This window comes from Molossus molossus, unplaced genomic scaffold (assembly GCF_014108415.1).
Source record: "Molossus molossus isolate mMolMol1 unplaced genomic scaffold, mMolMol1.p scaffold_m16_p_6, whole genome shotgun sequence".
Taxonomy (NCBI): domain Eukaryota; kingdom Metazoa; phylum Chordata; class Mammalia; order Chiroptera; family Molossidae; genus Molossus; species Molossus molossus.
This window is the reverse complement of record NW_023425399.1, coordinates 58,837,222-58,860,160: the sequence shown is the minus strand read 5'-3', so window position 1 is coordinate 58,860,160 and position 22,939 is coordinate 58,837,222. Positions and strand designations below refer to the sequence as shown.

The window sequence follows — 22,939 nt, the reverse complement described above, 5'->3', positions numbered from 1 at the left end:
TTTTCATTCTTTCATCTCTTTCATCACCCTTTCCCCATCCTATGTGCTATAAAACATATTATTTATATATTTGGGTGTTAAGTACTTTCTTTGCCTCCCAAGGATGATGACCTGGAGGCAAACTGCAAATTCAACAAAATCTGGAAAATTATCATAGATTTAATCTCTCTAAGCCTCAATTTCCTTACAGGTAAAAGGAGATGATTATGCTCCTGACAGCATGTAATTTTTATGAGGACATAGAGATGTGTATTAGTGCCCTGTCATAAGAAGCATTCAGCAGATGAGGCTTCAGTGTTATTAATAAAGCCCTTTTTTAAGTTGGTCTCACTGGCAGAAACCACCAAGACTAGCTCCATTTTGATATAACCTCATGGTTTATCAGTGCTTTCTCATTTAATCCCTTCAATAACTACATAAAAAAGAAAGACCTACGTTAAAAAAAAAAAAAAAAATCTTCTAAACCCAAGTTTTCCAGCTTCTCTGTTCTGTCAGAGTTCTTGTCTCCCAGCAGTCTGTGGATCCCTCCAGTTAATGAAGATTTGTTTGACTTGATTGGTTTAAGACCAGTGATGTTATAATAGTGTGTTATAATAGATTGGTACTATTAAATACATAGTAGCATAACTGCAGAAGCAATTAGTCTATTTAAACATAGATTATTCAAATTCCCAATTGTAACTTTTTAGTAACTGAGTGCAAGTAGATACTGAATAAATGATCAATCCTGGACACTGTTATTATGTGAATTCAAATTATTGCATTATTGATTCTGCTTCCCTTTTATTCTCTGCTTGGTTCACATCTCTGATCTTAACCAGCTTATGCAGTTGTATAACAATATTTATTTTCTCTCGATTTAATAGTTGTCTTAGCAGCAGCAGCTACCACTGCTCTTCCTCCTTTTTGTGTTCATCTTGAAAAAAATTTTAATGAGAAATTTAGTTTTTATAAATGAGATGACATTTTGCTTAGCTTCAACGTGTTTTCTAAAACCTAATCTTGAAATATAAAATGTGTTGCTAGGTATTTAAAAGTAGACATTGTTATATAGTTGAACTTGTTGACTTACTATTTCAGTGCCAGAAAATTTTAAGCTGTTGTAAATTAGAACACTGCTTTTCGATGCAACCTAAGTCATCTTAATAGCATCTAAAAGAAATTAGAAACTTGAGAAAATATTTTTAAAATATATTTTTATTGATTTTTTTTTTAGAGAGAGGAAGGTAGAGAGAGAGAGAAATGTCAGTGTGAGAGAGAATCATGAATCAGCTGCCTCCTGCGCGACCCCTACTGGGGATCAAACCCGCCACCTGATCATGTGCCCTGATCAGGAATTGAACCAGGACCTCCCAGTTCATGGGACAACGCTCAGTCCACTGAGTGAGCCACACCGGCTGGGCGAGAAAATACTCTTTATTTTAGAAAAATTGGAGCAATTCACATAAGCTGGCATTTAAATTAGCTTCACGAGATACATTTTGTTTGCTTTATACTCTTTAAACATATTACTTTAAAATACTTTTAAACATTTATGTTTTGAAAATAATCTTAAATAAGATAATTTTGTACTTTATTAGTGGCAGCTACTTATTATTCTGAGCATGATGAGTTTCCAGAAAGTTTTCATCCATATTAGTTGTCATTTTGGAACTTAGGATAATATGTAATGTTACAGATTCCACCATCCACTCTGATAGCCATAACTCAGTATAAATTTGGTAAGAATAAGAAAATCTTGTGTATAAAGCACTAACTGAATGATCTGTTTAATCAACTGAAGTAAACTTTAGGTTGTAGAAAACTTTTCTTTCATGATGCATCCATAGGCTAAAATTTTACATAAAGGAAGGTGGAAAACTTGATTTCTTTATACATAAGGATGACTTCTTTTGATTTTGGAGAAGAAGCATGACTGTGCTACAGTTTTCACAGGAGAATTTTTAGCACAAAACTAAAATAGTGGGTGCTGTTCTTATTATAAGTGTTGAGTGCTTTTCTTTTTTTTTAAATTAATTTTTGTTACAGATGTTTCTCCTTTTTCTCCCACTGATTTCCCCCTCCCGCTCCCTCCCTGCCCTGTCCCCAGCTTTGTTGTCCATGTCCATTGTTCATGCATACGTGCATATAAGTTCTGTGGTTTATCTCTCCCCCACAACCTCCTCTTCTGGGGATTGTCAGTCTGGACTACCCCATTCCTCAGAGTGTTATGGTCATTATATTCTACAAATAAGTGAGATCATATGAAACTTGTCTTTCTCTGTTTGACTTGTTTCACTTAGGATGATACTTTCCAGGTCCCTCCATGTAGTCTCAAAGGATAAGAGGTCTATCTTTCTTACAGCTGCATGGTACTCCATTGTGTATATGCACCACAGCTTTTTTATCCGTTCGTCTACTGATGGACATTTGGGCTGTTTCCAGATCTTAGCAATTGTAAATAGTGCTGCTACAAACATGGGGGTACATATATATTCTTTCTGATTGGTGTTTCAGGCTTCTTACGGTATATTCCTAGAAGTGGGATCATTGGGTCAAATGGAAGTTCAATTTTTAATTTTTGGAGGTAACACCATATACTTTTCCATAGTAGATGCACCAGTCTGCATTCAGCCAGCAGTGCACTAGAGTCCCCTTTTCTCCACACCCTCGCCAACACTTGTTTGATGATTTCTTGATGGTGGCCACTCTGACAGGTGTGAGGTGATACCTCATTGTTGTTTTAATTTTTTGCATCTCTCTGATGATTAGTGATGTTGAGCATTTCTTCATATGTCTCTTAGCTATTTGTATGTCCTGTTTGGAGAGGTGTCTATTTAGTTCCTCTGCCCATTTTTTAATTGGGTTCTTTGTCTTCCTTTTGTTGAGTTGTATGAGCATTCTGTATATTTTGGAAATTAACCCCTTACCTGATGATGTAACATTGGCAATTATGCTCTCCCATACAGTGAGTAGCCTTTCCATTTTGATGATTGTATCTTTCGCTGTGCAGAAGCTTTTGAGTTTGATGTAGTCCCACGTGTTCATTTTCTCCTTTGTTTCTATTGCCTTAGGTGATGTGAGAGTAAAAATTCTGCTGCGTATGATGTCTGAAATTTTGTTCCCTACAGTTTCTCCTAGGATATTTATGGATTCATGAGTCACATTTAAGTCTTTTATCCATTTGAGTTTATTCTTGTGTAGGGTGTAAGTTGATGGTCTAGTTTCATTTTTTTTGCATGTAGCTGTCCAATTTTCCCAACACCATTTATTAAAGAGGCTGCCCTTACTCCAATGTATGCTCTTGCCACCTTTGTCAAATATTAATTGAGCATATTGCCTTGGGTACATTTCTGGATTCTCTATTCTGTTCAACTGGTCTATATGCCTGTCCTTGTGCCAGTACCAAGCTGTTTTGATTACAGTGGCTTCGTAGTGTAACCTGAAATCAGGTCATATGATCCCTCCAACTTTGTTCTTCCTTTTCAAGATTGCTGTGGCTATTTGAGGTCTTTTTTGGTTTCTTATGAACTTTTGCAGTACTTGTTCTAATTCTGTGAAGTATGCCGTTGGTATTTTGATGGGGATTACAATGAATCTATAGATTGCTTTGGGTAATATGGACATTTTAATGATGTTAATTCTTCCAATCCATGAACAGGTTATGTGCTTCCACTTTTTTATATCTTCCTCTATTTCTTTTTTCAATGACCTGCGAATAGGTCCTTTATTTCTTTGGTTAAGTTTATTCCTAGGTATCTCAATTTTTTTGCTGCAATGGTAAATGGGATTGTTTTCTTAGTTTCTCCTTTTGTGAGTTCATCATTGGTGTACAAGAATGCCATTGATTTCTTGACGTTAATTTTGTATCCTGCTACTTTTCCAAATTCATCTATTAAGTTTTAGTAAATTTTTGATGCAGTCTTTAGGGTTTTCTACGTATAGTATCATGTCATCTGCAAATAATGACAGTTTCACTTCCTCCTTTCCAATTTGGATCCCTTTTATTTTTTCTTCCTGTCTGATTGCTGTGGCTAAGACCTCCAGTACTATGTTAAATAAAAGTGGCGAAAGTGGGCATCCTTGCCTTGTTCCTGTTCTTAAGGGAAATGCTTTTAGTTTCTGCCCATTGAGTATGATGTTGGCTGTAGGTCTTTCATTTATGGCCTTTATTATGTCGAGATATGATCCCTCTATTCCCACACTGCTGAGTGTTTTTATTAGAAATAGATGCTGGATTTTGTCGAAGGCTTTTTCAGCATATATTGATATGATCATGTGCTTTTTATTCTTCATTTTGTTTATGTGGTGAATCATGTTTATTGATTTGCGAATATAGTACTAGCCTTGCCTCTCTGGGATGAATCCCACTTGGTCATCGTGGATAATTTTTTTGGTGTATTGCTGGAGCCGATTTGCTAGTATTTTGTTCAGGATTTTGGTATCTATGTTCATCAGGGATATTGGCCTGTAGTTTTCTTTCTTTGTAGTGTCTTTTTCTGGTTTTGGAATTAGAATTATTTTGGCTTCATAAAACGAGTTTGGAAGTCTTCCTTCTTCTTGAATTTTTTGAAATTGTTTGAGGAGACTGGGTATTAGTTCTTCTTTGAATGTTGGGTAAAACTCTCCCGTGAAGCCATCCGGGCCTGGGCTTTTGTTTGCTGGGAGAATCTTGATTATATCTTCAATTTCTTCTGTTGTTATTGGTCTGTTCAAGTTTTCTATCTCTTCCTTGTCCATTTTTGGGAGACTATGTGTTTCTAGAAATTTTCCATTTTGCTTAGATTGTCGAATTTATTGCCATATAATTGTTCATAGTGTTGTTAACGATCTTTTGTATTTCTGTGGTGTCAGTTGTTACTTCTCCTCTTTCATTTCTGATTTTGTGTATTTGGGTTCTCTCTCTTTGTTTCTTGGTGAGTCTAGCTAAGGGTCCATCAATCTTCTTAATCTTTTTGAAAAACCAGCTCTTTGTTTCATTGATTCTGTGAATTGTTTTTTTGGACTCTATGTCGTTTATTTCTTCTCTGATCTTTACTATTTCCTTCCTTCTACTTGCTCTGGGGTTTTCTTTTTGTTTGCTTTCTAGCTCTTTAAGTTGTGACGTTAGATAATCAGAAAATTTTTCTTGTTTCTTGAGGTAGGCCTGTAGTGCTATGAACTTCCCTCTCAGGACTGCTTTCGCTGCATCCCATAGATTTTGTGATGTCGTGTGTTCATTTTCATTGGTTTCCAGGAAGTTTTTATTTCTTCCTTGATCTCCTCAGTAACCCATTCATTGTTTAATAACATGCTATTTAGCCTCCATGTGTTCAAATGTCTTTGTATGTTCTTGATGCAATTGATTTCTAGTTTCATGCCATTGTGATCTGAGAAGATGCTTGATATGATTTCCGTCTTCTTGAACTCGTAGAGACTTAGTTTGTGCCCTAACATGTGGTCTATCTTTGAGAATGTCCCATGTGCACTTGAGAAGAATGGGAATTCTGTAGTTTTGGGGTGTAATTCTCTGTAGATATTTATTAAATCCACTTGGTCTCGTGCTTCATTTAGAGTCTCTGTTTCCTTGCTAATTTTTTGTCTAGAGGATCTATCCAGTGATGTCAGCGGGGTGTTGAAGTTCCCTGCTATGATTGTATTGCTATCGATTTTTCCTTTGATGTCCTTCAGAAGATCTTTGATATATTTTGGTGCTCCTATATTGGGTGCATATATGTTTATCAAGGTTATATCTTCCTGTTGGATAGATTCTTTCAATATTATGTAGTGGCCTTCTTTGTCTTTAGTTATGGCCTTTATTTTGAAATCTGTTTTATCAGATATAAATATTGCTATCCCAGCTTTTTTTTTGTTCCTGTTTGCTTGGAAGATTTTTTTCCATCCCTTCACTTTTTACCTATGTGAGTCTTTTGTTGTGAGGTGGGTCTCTTGGAAACAACATATAGGTGAGTCATGCTTTCTTATCCAATAAGTTACTCTCTGTCTTTTTATGGGAGCATTCAGTCCATTTACATTTAAGGTAATTATTAATATGTACTTATTTATTACCATTTTTGTTTAGTGTGGTTATATTTTTCTTCCCATTTCTCCTGCTAATTACAGCAGTCCTTTTAACATTTCTTGTGGTGTTGGTTTGGTTCTAATATATTCCCTTAGCCTTTTTTTGTCTGATAAGCTCTTTATTTGACCTTCTATTTTGAATGATAGCCTTGCTGGGTAGAGTAGTCTCGGATTCAGATTCTTGTTTTTCATGACCTTGATTACCTCGTGCCATTCCCTTCTGGCCTGTAGCGTTTCTGTTGAGAAGTCAGCTGAGAGCCTTATGGGGTTTCCTTTGTAGGTAACCTGTTGCTTATCTCTTGCTGCTTTTAGGATTCTGTCTTGAATTTTTGGCACTTTGATTACTATGTGTCTTGGTGTGGGCTTGTTTGGGTTCTTCTTACTTGAGGCTCTCTGTGCTTCTTGAACTTGAATGCCTTCTTTTTTTCACCAATTTAGGGAAGTTTTCTGTCACTATTTCTTCAAATATATTCTCTAACCCTTGCTCATTTTCTTTTTCTTCGGGGACTCTTATAATGCGAATGTTATTACGTTTCCAGTTGTCCCACAGTTCTCTTAAGCTGTTTTCCTGTTTTTTAATTATTTTTTCCTTTTGGTTTTCTGATTGGTTGATTTTTTTATACCCTATCTTCTAATTCACTGATCCGGACCTCAGCTTCCTCTACTCTGCTATTTAGACTTTCCAGTGTGTTTTTTATTTCTGATATGTCATTCTTTATTTCTTCTTGGTGGTTTTTAATTTCCAACTGGTTGATTTTCAACATTTCTATGTCTTTACTCATGGTGCTCATGTCCTTATACATGCTGTTGAGCTTCCTCAAGATCATGGCTCTGAATTCTAGTTCTGTTAACTTGCTTAACTGCACCTCATTTATCTCATCTTCAGTAGAGGTCTCTTATTCTTTCATTTGGCTTTTGTTTCTGTTTTTCACCATTTTGGCTATCTCAGTGGGCTTTGAAGTCTGCCAAATTTTTCCTATGGGTGTTCTGCTGTTCGTGGCTCCCTCTCCTGGGTGTGGATGAGGCAGGGAGGAACCTGCTTTAAACACCATTGTCAAGTCTTAACTTTCCTGGTTATAGTTCCTAGCCCTGGGAATGGTAGTTATCCTCTAGCTTTTTTGCCTGGAGGCTATTAGTAGCTATCACCTGAAGAACCCTGGTTTCTGAATTGCCTGAAAAACTCCCTCAGGTGCTCAGTGTAAGAGGATGTCCCGAGGGCGGGGCAGCTGCTGGTTGTTAATGGGCCTCAATTATTTCAGGGCCACCGGGTGGGCTTGAATCTCTGAGAGAGGGGCCGCCACTTCTCCCCAGGGCCCTGGGAAGGAGTAAATGACCACAGTCCTGGGTGGCTGCACTCAGCAAAAGCTCTGAGCACCCTCCAAATCCCAAGTGTCCCCACACAGTTTCAGTCCAGTCTGCCCTCCCTCTGCCGGAGCCCAAGGTGAGTGGCTGCTGCCAATTTAGCCTCTGTCCGGGCTCTGCGCCGGGATGTCGCCTGGGACTTTTAACCCGAGGGCACTGCTCCCAGCTAAGGGCTGCTGAGGGTGCGGCAGCTCCAAACCGAAGGCGTAGCTCTCAGCCAAGGTCGCAAGTCCCAACTGAGGGCATAACACCTATCCCAGGCAGCCGCAGGTCCCAGCAGAGGCAGCTTCTGGTCCCAGCCGAGGGCATAGCACCCAGCCGAGGTCACAGGACCCAGCCGAGGCGGCCACTGGTCACAGCCGAGGCCGCAGCAGGACCTAGCCCAGGCCACTGTGGACCGTGGGCTCCTGGCCCCGTCTCACGTCCTCGCAAGCCTACCAGGATTGAGTCATTGTCCCTGTTTATGTGGTTCTCCAAGCTGCCTTTAGCTTGCACCTTCCTGACGATTTGTCTACTTTCGTTGTAATTCCAGTTTGGTCCTGGGAGATGGTCTGTGTAGCTTCTATTTACTCCGCTGCCATTTTTTTCTATCTGCGTGCTTTTCTATATGTCCCAAGTAATAGACACTTTGACTTTGAACAAGGGCTCATGAAATATAATTATTGGTTGAGAGCAATGGTTAGCTTGCTTTGACAGGTGGAACAAAATCTATTCTGAGAATCAATTCCCAGCCTTTCATTATGTTCACTAGATAGCACTCTCTGCTCTGTGACACCAGTAACTGCACACTTCAGAGTGATAAGGTTACTTTATTTGTAGGGCACATGAGGTAATAAGTGCCTTACAAATGTTCACCTTTCCCAAGGCTGTTGTGAGGACTGATGGCGGCTTTCAGTACATTCTGACTTACTGAGTTAGAACTGACACATAGAAGTGACTTGGCTTGTGGGATGTAAACTGCCTGACTGCATTGTGAGTAATCAGGAGTTTCCCTCCAGAAGTTACAGGGGTTTTTTTTTTTTGCCTGATGCAAATGTGGATAAGAATGAATATATGTCTGAGATGTTCCACCTACTCAGTGATTGATTTTTGTAAAGGTTTTTTTTGGATTCTAGGTGATCATCCCCTTCACATGTCTTTCTAAAAAGTTTGTTCATGTTGCCACTTAGCTCTGAAAAGGATCCTTCTGTTAACCTATTTTATTCAAGTCTAATCTTTGTTGAGAAATCATGACTAATAAGTTTCCCCTTCTTCTGTGCCCAGGTCCCCATGTACACTGCATGCTGCAGGTCCTGGCCAACTGCAGCTTCTGAGCTGATAGACCCTGCCATGTCATTTGAGAGGGAAGGACAGCTCTCAGAGTCATAGCCAGGGAACCACATATCATTGATTGAGCTATTGTTACTTTCACCCACGTGCAGAAACCAAGCAATTTGTTACTTTAAAGAAAATTTCTCTGATAATGATGGTATCTTGGCTATGCTAATGTGCTAGCTTTTTCCTTCAAAAAAATATTCCTTTTAAATTAAAGAAAAATTATGGTTTATATAATTTATTGGTTCTAATAAACCCTTTAAATGTAGATGAGGACATGTAGTGAGCCAGGAGGTTTAGAGTGCACTTCCATGACTGCCGGTTTGCTTTTCTTATGTGCTTTTGCTTTTGTGTGCTTTTACTATAAAATTAGTCTTTAGCTAGTAAAAGGTTTTGAACTAGAACTCTCCATTGGATTCGGTATGCTTTACTATTACCTTTTCCCTTTTGTGTATGTGTATGTGTGTAGAGAGAGAGAGAGAGATTAAAGCAGTTTTTAATAATAGTACAAGATGGCATTTAAAAAAAATGTCTATCTTACTGGTAGTGTTCTATAGCTATATTACACATGGTTCTTTTCTAAATTGCACTCCACTTATTCAAAGTATGTTTAAATCTAAAACATGATATATGTTTAGCATAATACTTTTTTAAAAATACTTCCTCAGTTGAACATAAAACAGTTTCCCATATTGAAATTTGGCAATAATAAAACCTTCTAGAAATTTATTTTGGATAATTTTATTACTTTTAGTAATTCATAAATTATAAAGCCTCTTAAGATGGCAAATTATACAACATTATTCTGAGTATTAAAATGCTAACATGAAAGAGAAAATTGTAGTTTGTCAATGCCATGGACTTGGTACCTTTTTTTTTTTAAGGTACATTAGCTTCAACATGGGAAAATAAGGTATTAATACTTTTGGAGAAAATAACCCAGACTTTAAAAATATACAGACAGCCCTGGCCGGTTTGGCTCAGCGGTTAGAGCGTTGGCCTGCGGTACAGAGAGACCCGGGTTCGGTTTCCGCTAAGGGCATGTACCTCGGTTGCAGTTTGTCCCCGGCCCTGGTTGGTCGTGTGGGTGGCAACCACTCGATGTGTCCCTTCACATCGATGTTTCTCTCTCTCTCTCTTCCTCTCTCTCCCTCCTGCTCTGTCTGAACAAAAAATGCAAAAATGTCCTCGGGTGAGGATTAAAAAAAAATATATATATATACAGACACACATACATAATTTTTTTGGTCTGCATTATTAGTTATGTTAAGGAAAAGGACTTTGAATTTCTATTTCCTGAATTTCTAACTATTGGAAACAAAAGCATATTATCAGTTGTGATTGCTGAACTTTAAAACATGATAGCTCTGAGGTGAGACTAAGGGAATGAAGTACCTCCCCTCTGAGGGAAGTCTAAAAGCTGTAAGTTTGCACTTAAAAATGGTTCAGACTAAAAGTAGAAATATCACACAGATTGTGATAAAGTATATGTAGTAGTCTTATTCACCATGAGAAGAAATGTGTATTTTTAAAGCTTTTAGGACCTAATTTTATGAACAAAAACCGAACTGCCAACATACTACTTTATATATAGGGCACTCATTATCTGCCTCCATATCATCTGAAAATAAGTTCTCAAGAAGATTTTTGGTAAAAGTTTTATATGAATTTTTGAGCAAAAACTATACAGTCCTATTGATAGACATGTGACAAGTCAGTTTATATTCTTCCCAGTTGAGGGTCAGGATATTTAGGGTGTTCTCTCACCCTTTCTTAGGTAGGCAAGGCACCTGTTTTTGCAGACAGAGTATGAGGCTTCATACACAATAGGTCACAACTCTGATTTCCCCTTTGCTATTTTTATTGGTTAGCCAGGAATACATACCCAGTACTTTTGAATCAGATTTTATATTTTTCTCTCCTTTGTGCCAGTTTTGTATTAAATAATAACATCAAAGAAATGAGAAATAAATTTAGGTTCAGTGTAATTAGACCAGGTTCTTCCATCTTTAATCCTCCTGAGCTCTCTGCCAGGCATTGGGCAGGTGATTTGTTTGTTGCTGCAGCATCAGGCTGCTGACAGTTTTCTCTTTATTTGCAGAGCCCAGCATTACATCAACATGCCTGTGCAGTTCAAACCCAAGTCGGTGGGCAAATTTGAAGCTTTGCTTGTTGTTCAAACAGATGAAGGCAAGAGTGTAGCTATTCGACTGATTGGTGAAGCTCTTGAAAAAAATTAACTAGAATACATTTTGTGTAAAGTAAATGGCGTACGTTTTATTTTGGTAACTTCATTTTTCTACACTACAATTATGCTTTTGTATATATTTTGTATGATAGATGTGTAAGCAGTAGATTTTTGTTGTTTTGAGAAGCTAATACTGAAGACGTGACTAAAATTTTATGTATCTAGCCTATATTATTGTACTTAATTTTTACAGGGAAGAAGAGAGTTCTATTTTTGCATTGATTATGATATTCTGAATAAATATAGTATATATTTTAATGTGATATGTTTATAAATAAATTCATTTTTGCCAAACTTGTTTTTTTTAATGTGCTGTCATACAGAAATCAAAGTATCGCTTTATTCTAATTATTTTGTCTCCTCCTGGGTCTATTCTGTGATTTTTCTCTTCCATTACTTAGTTTCCCTTCCCCTAACACATTTCTTCTATTTTCCTTCTGTCCCTTAGCTAATTGCCCAGAGTAGAAAAGAAAGCTCACTTTTAATAAAATTGTTTTTTCTCCAGAGTGGGAAATATCATATTCTAGGGAAATATCATATTCTATGCAAATATGTTGGAAAGGTCGATGTATTTTAGATAGCATTTATTGTAAGTAAAGCCAGGTGAGACAGCTGCTCCATAATCAGGCACAGATGGGGCACTTTGCAGATACCAGTAAGATCAGGGCAGTGAGTCACTGAACGGGCAGGAAAGCTCTTCTGTTGTGACATCTTGAGCTGTGGCAAGGTGTGAAGTAGAGAAGGTGACGTGGTTACCTGGTTTTACCCAGGAGTAGCATGATAATTAATTGCTTCTCAACCATTACTAATAAGTTTCCCAATAAAGATTTCTGAGCCTCATCCAACAGCCTCTTCTTTGGAGCAACAAAATCCTAGCTTGTGAACATTTGTGTGGTGGAGTGGGGTAATCACAATGAGATATTATTGATGTAGCAGAAAGACTGCAGAATGGGTAGAAAGCTGCCTAGGTGACTTGAACCCAGTGGCATTTTAGAACCAATGGTTGTGAGCCTGAGATAGAAAAACAAATTTCTTTTTTTCTCTTCCACCTCATTTTTTTTCTTGCTTAGAAACACAGTTTGTGAAAACAGTTTTCACAAGTTAAGCACTTGTTGGTTTCATTGATATTGCCCTACTCCAAGTCTAGGTATTGTACATCAATTGTGAGATGCCGTTATGTTTGAATGCACATTTATTTACTAACAGTCAACCTCAAAAAATTTAAAACGATAATGCTTTTTAAAAATAATGTTTCCATTTCTATGCAACCATCATTTTTCCTTTTAGGTGATACTCAGGAGGGCATAAAGAAGAAGGATTAAACAAGCAAAGAAACTAACTGTGACGCTTCCTTTCATAGATCATGTACTTATATGGATAGGCATTTTTTTCTATGCCTTCATGTTTTGGAAACATGGTGCTTAGAGTTTTAAGAGCAGTTGGATGCAAACCAAAGATTCATTACAACCAGTCATCACTTTTACCTCAACTGCAGACCATTGGCTGTAATCTATAATGTGTAAGAGTATCTGGTAGACAAGGTAACAAATAAGTTTTCCTTTCATTAGCTTTTCATCTGGAAGCTGTTTTCCCTTCCTTCCCATCTGTTTCCAATTGGTATTTTGAGTCTTAACTTCTCTTCTGAGATCTAGACTCATGTCTAACTGGACATTTCCAGTTGGTTATTGAATAGGCATCTCAAACTTTGGGTTTCCTCCCTGCCTCAAACATGTTCTCTAACTTGCCTTATCTCGGTAGATGTCACCCTATCCATCCAGTTACTCAGCTAAAACCCTGGGTTTTGTCTTTTACCTTCATGCCTCACATCAACACTCTCCAAAATGTATGTCAAGTCCTTTAGTCTATTTCCATTGTTGGCCTCAGTGGCCCATGCTTTCATCTCTCTCAGACCACTGCAGTACAGTCGGCCCTTGTTTATCGCGGTTAATCCGTTCCAGACTCTACCACGATAAATGAATTTCTGCAAAGTAGGATTCTTTATTTATAAATCGAATGTTTTCGCAATTAGAGCATAGAAAACCTGTTTATGACCTTCTAAATATGTTTTTAACATTATTAGAGCCCTCTATACATGAAATAACACAATTTAGTCACCATTACACTCATATTACCCAATATATTAAGACAAAATAAGAGAAAACATTAGATGTTACAAATATATTATTGTACATTTAATTACACACACACAGTTCTTACAACCACTAACCTATGAAAATAGTGCAACTTGTTTGATGATGAAGTGATGAAGATGAAGAGATGTACTGCACAGCAAAGAAGAGCAAGGTCATGACTTCCATAGGAGAGTCTTCAGGTGGTGCAGTATCTTCAGCAGGTGCATCGTCGTCGTCTTCCGCTGAAGAGTACTAGGAATAGGCAGTGGGTGTCTGGCTGCACAGCTGAAGAACATCATGATAGGCAGTTGCTGGGGCTGTCTTTTCATATGTGTGAGGAGGCTTTTGTAGGGTTCTATCACTCCATTAAATGCATTCTGCAATGCACGCATCATTTGTGGGTCCCATTCGCCAATCATGTATTACCTTAATAGTTCTCACAACTTGTGAGAGACGCTCAAGTGTAAGGTCAGCTTCCACTTCCTGACCTTTAGGAACCTCTGGCTGCTCTTCTCACTTGCAGACTTAGTCATCTCTACCAGATCCTTGTCAGTTAAGGAATCCAAATGTGTCTCCAGCAGCTCGTCCATGTCATCGCGGGTCATAACCGTGAAAACTCTCAGCATCCAGGTTAGCCTTACTGCCTCATCTACTGCTGAGTTGCTTATATCCTCTGGGGTGTTGTTCACATAGTCCTCTGCTGCAGGCTGGTCAGCAGAGGCAGCTTCTCTGTGGAGAATGACACTCTTCAGATGATACCTCTTCTGGAACTTCTCGAACCAACCCTTGCTCGCTGTGAAATCCATGAACATTGCAGAAGAGGTTCCTGGTTGAGGTTTGTCCACCGTAAAGCACTGAAAAAGCTGCCTCGCTTTCTCCCGGATGACCAGTGAATCCAACAGAATGTTTTTCTTGCGGCTGTCACTGATCTAAATGGCTAGGGCAGACTCCATTTTCACTATGAACTTATTACGACTTGTTATGACATGATTTGCTTCCTTGTTGAAAGAGACAGTAGCCATTGCATAGATGTTCTTTTCATCTTTACAGATGGAGCAAACAGTAGACTCAGTCAAGTAGTAATGGCGGGCAACCTCCATGATTTTCTTGCCATCTTTGATCAAACCCGAGTTTCACCTTCTCCTGGATGGTAAGCACCTTCCTCCGGCACTTAGTTTCGTCAGGAGGCTTAGAAGAAGAAGCATGTTTAGGAGCCATCGTGGGGCTTAGATAAAAGTTCTCAGAAGTCACAAACACGAGCAAAGATGCTTTGGATGTGAAGGGATGTAGAAGCGTGTTTGAGAAACAAGCTTGCATGAGGCTGAGCCAATCAGTGGCCAGGATAAGAAGGGAATAGGACAGCCAATCAGTGAACATCATGCTCTGATTGGCTTGGTTTCACCACACCCAATTTTTTGGAAAAAAGTTATTGCCCACACACAAGGAGTGGTTGAGCAGTTGCACCTGACGTTGAAGGATTTGCAGGGGAGCTTGAATACATAGGCCTACAGTCCATACATACAGTAATTGTAATAGTAATTTTAATTGTAATGCAAGGGTGTATAATTGACTCAGCCAAGCGCGTGCCGTATCATATTCACTGTCTCAATCAACTTTTTAATGATTGTATTTGAAAAAACCGCGAAAGAGTGAAGCTGCGAACATTGAAGCCCAAAGTGGCGAGGGACGACTGTAGTTACCTCACCAGGCTGCTGCTTCTGCTCTTGGCTCTAGCACCCTTTTTTCACTAGCCAGCAAAAAGGTAGACGATACCCAAGACCCCTGTGTGTGTATACATATATATATATGTGTGTGTGTATAATTATAGTTTAGTCTGAAGATTGGACTCCCCTGTGGCCTAGGAGGCCTATCATTTGGCCCCTGCCTCCAGCCTTGTCCACCTGCCCACCACTTGCTCAGTAAGCTCCATCTGTGTGACAGCTGGTTTCTGCACCTCCCCTTCCTTCGAGACCTTTCCTGACCACCTGGATCACTGCATTATAGCCCCTCATTTCCCTCCTCTAGAATGTAAGTTCTATGTGGCTGTTGACCCGTTCTCCCCCAGTCACTGCTGTATCCTCAGACCTGGTCAGTGCCTTGTAGGTGTAATGTGACTGACCCAAATGTCCGAGCCATCTCTTCTCACCACTCCCAGTAAATATCATCCCAGGCTTTCGCTGAGATTTCTTACCTGGTTTCTCACCAGTGCCCTCTAGACATTTCCTCAGAATAATAGTTAAATGTTTGTTGAGTGCCCCCTCTATGCCAAGTAATGTTCTCAATGCTGTATATGCACTGTCACCCTTATTTCCCAACAGCTTTACAGACATGGACCCCTTCTTGGTGGGAGGCCTCCCTGTGGCTCCAGCCTGCAGGCATCCAAGAAGGCATCTAGGGACGGATAGGAGGGTTGATAGTTGGCTGTGGGTGGGGCTGAGCATCAGGAGTGGTGGGCTATCCTGGGATGGCCTGGTATATATGAGCAAACTCAGATTCAGACCTTGCTTTTTCTGCCTTGGGTGCTCAGCTGCAGATAATAGAAACTGTTATTGAAGCTAATAAAGAAAATGCAACTGGTATATGTTTGCTCTTAAGAGTTTGATTCTTTCTGGTTGTAAAGCAACCCTGAGATAGCAAATTAGCATGCCCTGCCTGGGTTAACACATTTGATATACGGTCCTGCTTGTCAACCAGGCAAGACATTTAGAAAGCAAGGCATAATATTCTGTACAATTCAGTGATGGCTAATGTACATCATCACTGATTTAATTAGTCCAGAAATGAGACTGCATAATATACATACATACAATAAATGCATTTTATGGGACACAGATCTCTGGGTAGAATTAAATTATTCTGTTTCTCACAAATATGAACTTTTCTGTTTCTTAAATGGCTTTCCTCCATTTTTAATTCAATAGTTTCTAAATTTTTATATTTAACATGGTAAATTGTGGTATTTTATAAAGGTTTGATGCAAACCTTGTTCTGAAAAGAAAAACTATTTTCCCATTATCTCCTAAATGAGATTTTTTAAAATGTCTTTCCATTTGGTGAAAACTAATGTGTCAGTCTTAAAGATACATTCTTATCCATTGCACATTCTGGATACCCAACCTGGTTAAGATCTACAGGTTTCATATTGTTGGTTCCCAAACACTTGTAGCAGACTTATTTGGCATCAAAATTTTTTTTTTTTACTTTTCAAACTTTATGCAAATTGTAGCTTTTTAGGTTGCTGGTCGGCTTTTATTGAATTTCAAAATGCCACTCTGAAGTCTCACAACCACCAGCCTGGCTTTCTGCCAATTCCCCTGTGTAGTATCATTCTGCTTTACTGATGTGGAATTCCTTGCCCCCAGACCTCTTCTTGAATCCCCAGAACCTACAGGATCAGATTTTTGGACATAGTTTGATAGCACTACTTCCTTTGTCATTGTTAACAGGTCATTGACAAGTTAAAGTAGTGAAAATAGTTCAAATATTAAATTTATTTTAAAGCAAGCATAGTTGGTTCACTTGTTTTTGTATTTTTATACCACTTTCTATATTACTTAGTCTGGATAAGAGAATGAGCAGATAATTTTTTAAATATTCAGAGCTGTGACATTGTAAAATCAGTTGCTTTGTAAATAAGGATTATTAGAGTCATGATGGGTATGATAGGCACCTTCTAAGATGGCCCATAATGATCCCACCTCCTAATATTCATGGTCCTGTGTAATCCCCTTGATTTGAGTAACTTGTTCTCAATACCTCAATGTTGATGGAAACATCACTTCTGTGATTAGATTACAAATCTGGCTTGCTAACTCTCCCTTCGTGGCTTTAATGAAGCAAGCTGCTATCCTGAGGAGGGCCATTCGGTGAAGAGTCAAGGGTGGCCTCTGGCCAACAGCTGTCTGGGAACTGAGGAGCTCGGTCCAAAAGGCCAAAAAGAAGTGAGTCCTGCCAACTATCAATTGAACGAGCTTGAAAGTAGAGCTTTCACCAGTTGAGCCTTCAGTTGAGACCCCAGACTTGGCCAAAAACTTGATTGTAGCCTGTGAGAGACCCCAAATCAAAGGACCCAGTTAAACTGTGCCTGGATTCCTGACCCAAAGAAAAATAGATAACTACCACAGTGGATGCTTAATGGAAAAGAAAAATAACTGCACTGCAAATTTAGCAACCTCTTACAAATCAGCCATGTTGGCAAATAATTGCATATAAAAAATAGAGACAATCCAACAACTATTTCTTCGTGATTTAAAAGCTATTTCTTTTAATCTTTAATAAAATGGACACTCCCCTGTTTTGTTTCATCTTTAAATTTTTATTTTATACCCAGGTAAAGATCTAGGCATACTGGAACAAAGAATCTCCTAAGTTTTTTAATGTACACTAATTTAAATGATTATAAGCATTCAGAACTTACTGAGCACTAACGGAAACAGAATGAAGTCATTGTTACCAGTCTCTGGTCCCTTGAGAAAGCAGCCTGTTTAGACAGGAGGGGTGTAGTGTGGGTGATAACATACTAGCAGTCCAGCAGCCCTAACAGGGGCACCCCTCTGACTGAAAACTGACAGATGGGCAGCACTGGGCCTGGAAGAGAGAAAGGAGGAGGTAGGTAGGTAAAAGTGCAATTGGTAATTTAATTCTCCTTTGCATTTTTATACTTCTATATCTAGTGTCTACCCCAAAAGATGCTTATTGTGTGAGCACATGAAAGTGACTGTTTTATGAGCAGGGTTGACATATAACCAGAGGCAGTGTTCTTTGTATACAGACTTCAGGTAGGTTAGGAAGCCCTGCACCATTTGGTTCAGCCAGATTCTCCCTACATGTTGGTTGATCCACAAAATTTCCCTTCTGTAGAATCAGCATGATCAGTATCTTTTATACTTTGCTCTACACAAGATTTGATCCCTGACAAGCATTGACGCAGGGCATAAAACCCTCTCATCATCTCAAGATGGGCATCCTCTGGATACACCAAGAGTGGAAGTAGGACTGCTGAGAGGCGAGACGTCACACTTGCTCCATCACGGTTTTCACAGAGGGCCACCTCATTTGACACAGTGCTTGTATTTTCAGCCTTGGAAGCTGATTCTGCAGCAGCTTGTTTGGAGCTATCTTCATCAAAATATCCAGAGAGGCCAGTTTGTTCTGCTGCTGGAGCCAGGTGTGCTCTAACCCCTCCTCTCTAGCCTGCTTTCCCCTCACTTGCTCTTCCACAGGCATGTCCATTCTCCAGGAATGGAGCTAACACCTCCCCCCTTTCAGAGAGACACTTACCTCAAAGGAGGACATTTTCTTTCTACTTGCCTCAGGGAAGGTGACCCATTCAACTAATGGGTAACTTGTGTTGAGCAATTTTCTACTGAGTGGCCCACACATTCAACCAGAAGTGCTGTGAGGGTAGGACCAGAGCTCTTGGTTTACCTCTGAACCCTCAGTACATAGAGTACAGATGGCTCTTGGTAAATTTTTATGTTTTGAATGAAAGGATGTAGCACCAGCAAGGTTTCTGTCATAATATTTCAATGGAAATATCGAGCATATGGATAATATAATAACAAAAATGGATGGACCCTTGTTTAATGTAATAATGTATATCTGAGGCCAAAAGCAAATCATGCAAATAGAGAAGTGCTGGAGTCAGGAACAGGCAAGCCTATTTACGCCATGTCTGTCACGTGCTGAGGCCCCTGGAGGGCCATCTGATGGCCCTGGTGCAGGTGGACAATGGGAAGAGAAGAGACATTTAAGACTGTGACTTAATTGTTGATAATGGAATTCTTAGGGAATTTTCTTAAAAAATGATAATAAGAGAGTTCAGTAATGTGAATAGGCACAAAGGACAGAAAAAGCAACCTTTCTATATAAGAAAATAGTAATGACCAGTAAGAAAATATGATGGAAGAAAAGATAAAACACCTAGGAATAATATAAAGAAATGTGTGAGCCCAACTAGTGTGGCTCAATAGATTGAGCTCTGTTCATTGGACTGAGAGGTCCCAGTTTGATTCCCCGTCAGGGCACATGCCCAGACTGCGGGCTCAATCCCCAGTAGGGGGCGTGCTGGAGGCAGCCGATCAATGTTTCTATCCCTTCCTCTCTCTCTCTAAAAAAGGAATAAAAACATATTTAAAAAATAAATGTGTGAAATGTTTATGAAGAAAACTTTAAAGTCACACGGGGACACAAGGAGACATGAGTAGGAAGAACGACTAGTGCATTTTTCCAGAATGTGAGTCAGACTGTGAGGGTAAAGACTGCAGTGGCCACAGTGAAACACAGATTGCTTGGTTCAGATGGTGTTTCCCCCAAGAACTGACTAATGCCTTGCACCTCAACACTGGCACCTCCACTGCACCCAGGCTCCTCTCACTGGGAATTCTCGGGACATAGTGAAAGCCCACGATCATCGTCCCTGACATCACTGCAGTTATTTTTGCTTTTCACTTAATTTATTGGGATGACATTAGTTAACAAAATTATACAGGTTTCAGTGCATGATTCTACAACACATCATCTGTACACTGTATTGCATGTTCATCACCCCAAGTGAAATCTCTGTCCGTAACCATTTATCCCCCTATACCCTCCTCCACCTGCCCCCAAACCCCATCACCCAGGGCAGTCACCACCCTATTGTCCATGTCCATGAGTTTTTCCTTTTTTAAAAATCTTTTCGCTCAACCCCTCTACCCGCTTGACAATTAGCCTGCTCTTTGTGTCTGTCTCCATTTTGCTTGTTAGTACATTTTGTTAATTAGATTCTGCACGAGTAAAATTATATGCTACTTGTCTTTCTCTGACTGGCTTATTTCATTTAACATAATGCTCTCCAGGTATATCCATGCTGTCTGAAAGCTTTTTTAAAGCCGAGTAGTATTCCATTGTGTAAATGTACCACAGATTTTTTATCCACACATCTACTGATGGGCACAGGCTGCTTTCAAATCTTGGCTATTGAAAATAATGCTGCAATGAACATAGGGGTGCATATATTATTTCAAATAAGTGTTTCAAATTTCTTTGGATAAATTCCCAGAAGTGGAATAACTGGGTCATAAGACAGTTCCATTTTTAATTTTTTTGTGGTGACTCCATACTGCTTTCTACAGTGGCTGCACCAGTCTGCATTCCCACCAACAGTGCAGAGTTCTCTTTTCTCCACATCCTCGCCAATGTGTATTTTTTGCTGATTTATTGATGATAGCCATTCTGACAGGAATGAGTTGATATCTTATTGTGGTTTTAATTTGCATTTCTCTGATGATTAGTAACACTGAGCATCTTTTCATGTGTCTATTGGCAATATGTCTGTCCTCTTAGGAGAATTTAGGTCTATTCCATCACTGTGTTTTGAGTTGAGTCTGCAACAGGCTCTCCACCTGCCCTTTCTTTGCTCTTGCCGCAACCTTAGAGACAATTGATTTAGCTTCTCCTTTTTTTTAAAAGATAAAATCCTACATTTTTAGTCATCCTTTTAACTGTACTAGTTTTATGAGGATTGGTGCAACAATTATTATTACTGCTTTAGTTATCAAGTTGCTTAAAATTTTAAGTAGTTGATCCCACACATTGCTTTTCTTAGCCTAATTTCAGTGTGTGGATGGGAGGCTTGTTAGGAATACATATTTTACATTGTAATAGAATCTACTTTTGAAGGAAAAGGTTCAATAGCTGTATCTGTCAATTCTCCCTAGACTGATCTCTATATTTAATGCCTTTCCAATAATAACACCTACAAGGTTTTCTTTGTTTTGTTTTAAGTGGGAAAGTGATTCTAAAGTTGATATGGAGCAATACCATGCACACCACCCAGACAATGCTGAAAAGAGGAGTGATGATGGAGCTGATCCTACCAGGTGTCAGATACGAGGCTTCAGCTGTTAGTCTCCTGACATGATGGAGGGTGGGGAGAGATGGTTCCAGAGCGGGGGGAGACACACTTTCACCCGCACCCCCCAGAGAGGAATAGTTCTGGGCTTTCTCTCTCCAAGTGATCTGTCCTGAGGACTCCCACTCCTTTCTTCTGCAGGAGGTCAGCGAGCCCCAGGGGCCTGGTCTGCCTGTCTAATTCAGGAGTGGAAGTGTTAGGAAGCAACATAGCAACAAGGAAGCTCATATTTCATTCTCCATCTGTCAGTGGAATCTTGAGCTGACAGTGTGATTCATTGGTCATTTCAAATCCTAACAACAGGAATTAAAATAGCCTGGGTGAGATTGGTGTGTGAAAAGATCAGTGAAACTGAATAGACTTCAGCAACAACATCCAAATACATACAGAAATTTAGTATATGGTAAATGTGGCTATCAGTGGGGAAAGATGGGTTATCCCAAATATCTTCTAAATAAATCATATGTTAAAAATGAAACTATAGCCCTGGCTGGTTTGACTCAGCAATTGGAGTGTCAGCCTGCAGCTTAAAGAGTCACAGGTTTAATTCCAGCCAAGGGCATGTTCCTCAGTTGTGGTTCGGTCCCTGGCCCTGGTCCGGTTGCACCAGAGGAAACCTATCAATGTGTCTGTCTTACACGGATGTTTCTCTCTCTCCCTTCCTTTGTCCCTCTATCTGAAGATAAATGGAAAAAAATATCCTCAAGTAATTATAAAAAAGAAAAAAAAAAAACTATTAAAGTCCCAGAAGAAAATATGGGAAAAGCATTTCAGTTAATAATTTCTAATTATGAAACAAAAACTGGACATTATATAAGGAAGATTGATGGATTCAACTATATACAAGTTAAATTTTTCTGGTCAAATGACAAAACGGCTGGCAAGAAATTTGCAATACTTATGAAAAGGAGCTTTAGATAGTAATAGGAAAAACAGCAATAGAAAACTAGGAAAAAGATGTGAACAATTAAAGGAAAGGAAATACAAATAATGCTTTAATTTTAAAATTATGTGTATATTAATCAGTTTTCCAATAACCTCAGTCTCAGTGGTCAGAAGTCACACATTTGTCTTTCTCCCTGTGAAGTGGGTGAGATGCACTGGGGTGCAGTTCCTCTCACCTGCTCTTGGCTAGGCCAGGGTCTGCTTGTAGCTTAATTAAGTAGCTTCTGTGTTTCTCCTCTTGGCCAGTAGGCATCAGATCATGTTCTCGTGGTAAGAGCAGAGATGTAGAAGGACAAACAGACACGTGCCATGACTCTTAAGACCTTGGCATTGAACTAGTCTGTGTCACTTTCACCCACATTTCATGGACCAAAGCATATTACACAGCAAGCCCCACATGAGGGGCCTAGATAGCGTGGGAGTGTAATTCTATTTATTATAGGAAGGCATTAATAGTGCGGAACAACAGCCCAATTTCCTGTGAACTCTTTGGAGTAAGTCATGCATGCACATGGTATAAAATATACAAGGTTAATGTTAAAGTTTCCCTCTCATGCTTGTCCACTAGCCATGGAATGACTCTCTTCAGATCTGTGTGTGTGCTGCATGTGTGTGAGAATGTGTGTGTGTGTGTGTGTGTGTGTGTGTGTGTGTCAGAGCTGAGAGTGAGCCAGCCTGTCTGGATTCAAATCCCACCTTTCTCCATTAACTAGTTTTGTAACCTTGAACAGATTTGATTTGTGGTTTATTTTCCTCACCTGTACAACAAGTGTAATATTATCCATTTTATATGTTGTGAAAATTAAGTATTTCTAAAGTGTTTAGAATAGTGTGTCTGACACATAAGTGATACAAAAGTTATGAAGAATTTTAATTTTATATAATTGTATATTTGACACTTAGAACACAGGCAATAGTAATATTTACCTAGAAATCATTGTGCATCAGCACATATAAAACTGCCTCATTCTCCTTAATGGCTTTATTGTATGTCTGTGTATGGCT

The 22,939-nt window shown here is 39.2% G+C and overlaps 1 protein-coding gene across 10 annotated transcripts in view; it reads left to right on the top strand.

The window, feature by feature from the left end:
- CEP192 (centrosomal protein 192) overlaps positions 1–10,970 on the top strand; it is a 145,797-nt gene extending 134,827 nt beyond the window's left edge. For 7 of the 10 annotated variants that reach the window (XM_036244946.1, XM_036244950.1, XM_036244951.1 and 4 more), the window contains one exon: positions 10,817–10,970. In XM_036244946.1, coding sequence (XP_036100839.1) covers positions 10,817–10,955 — 139 coding nt within the window. In that variant the 3' untranslated portion in view covers positions 10,956–10,970. Of the gene's footprint in view, positions 1–8,664; positions 8,735–10,816 lie in introns of those variants that run through there. The other 3 variants (XM_036244943.1, XM_036244949.1, XM_036244945.1) reach the window with 2 other exon arrangements.
- Positions 10,971–22,939: the final 11,969 nt, after the last annotated feature.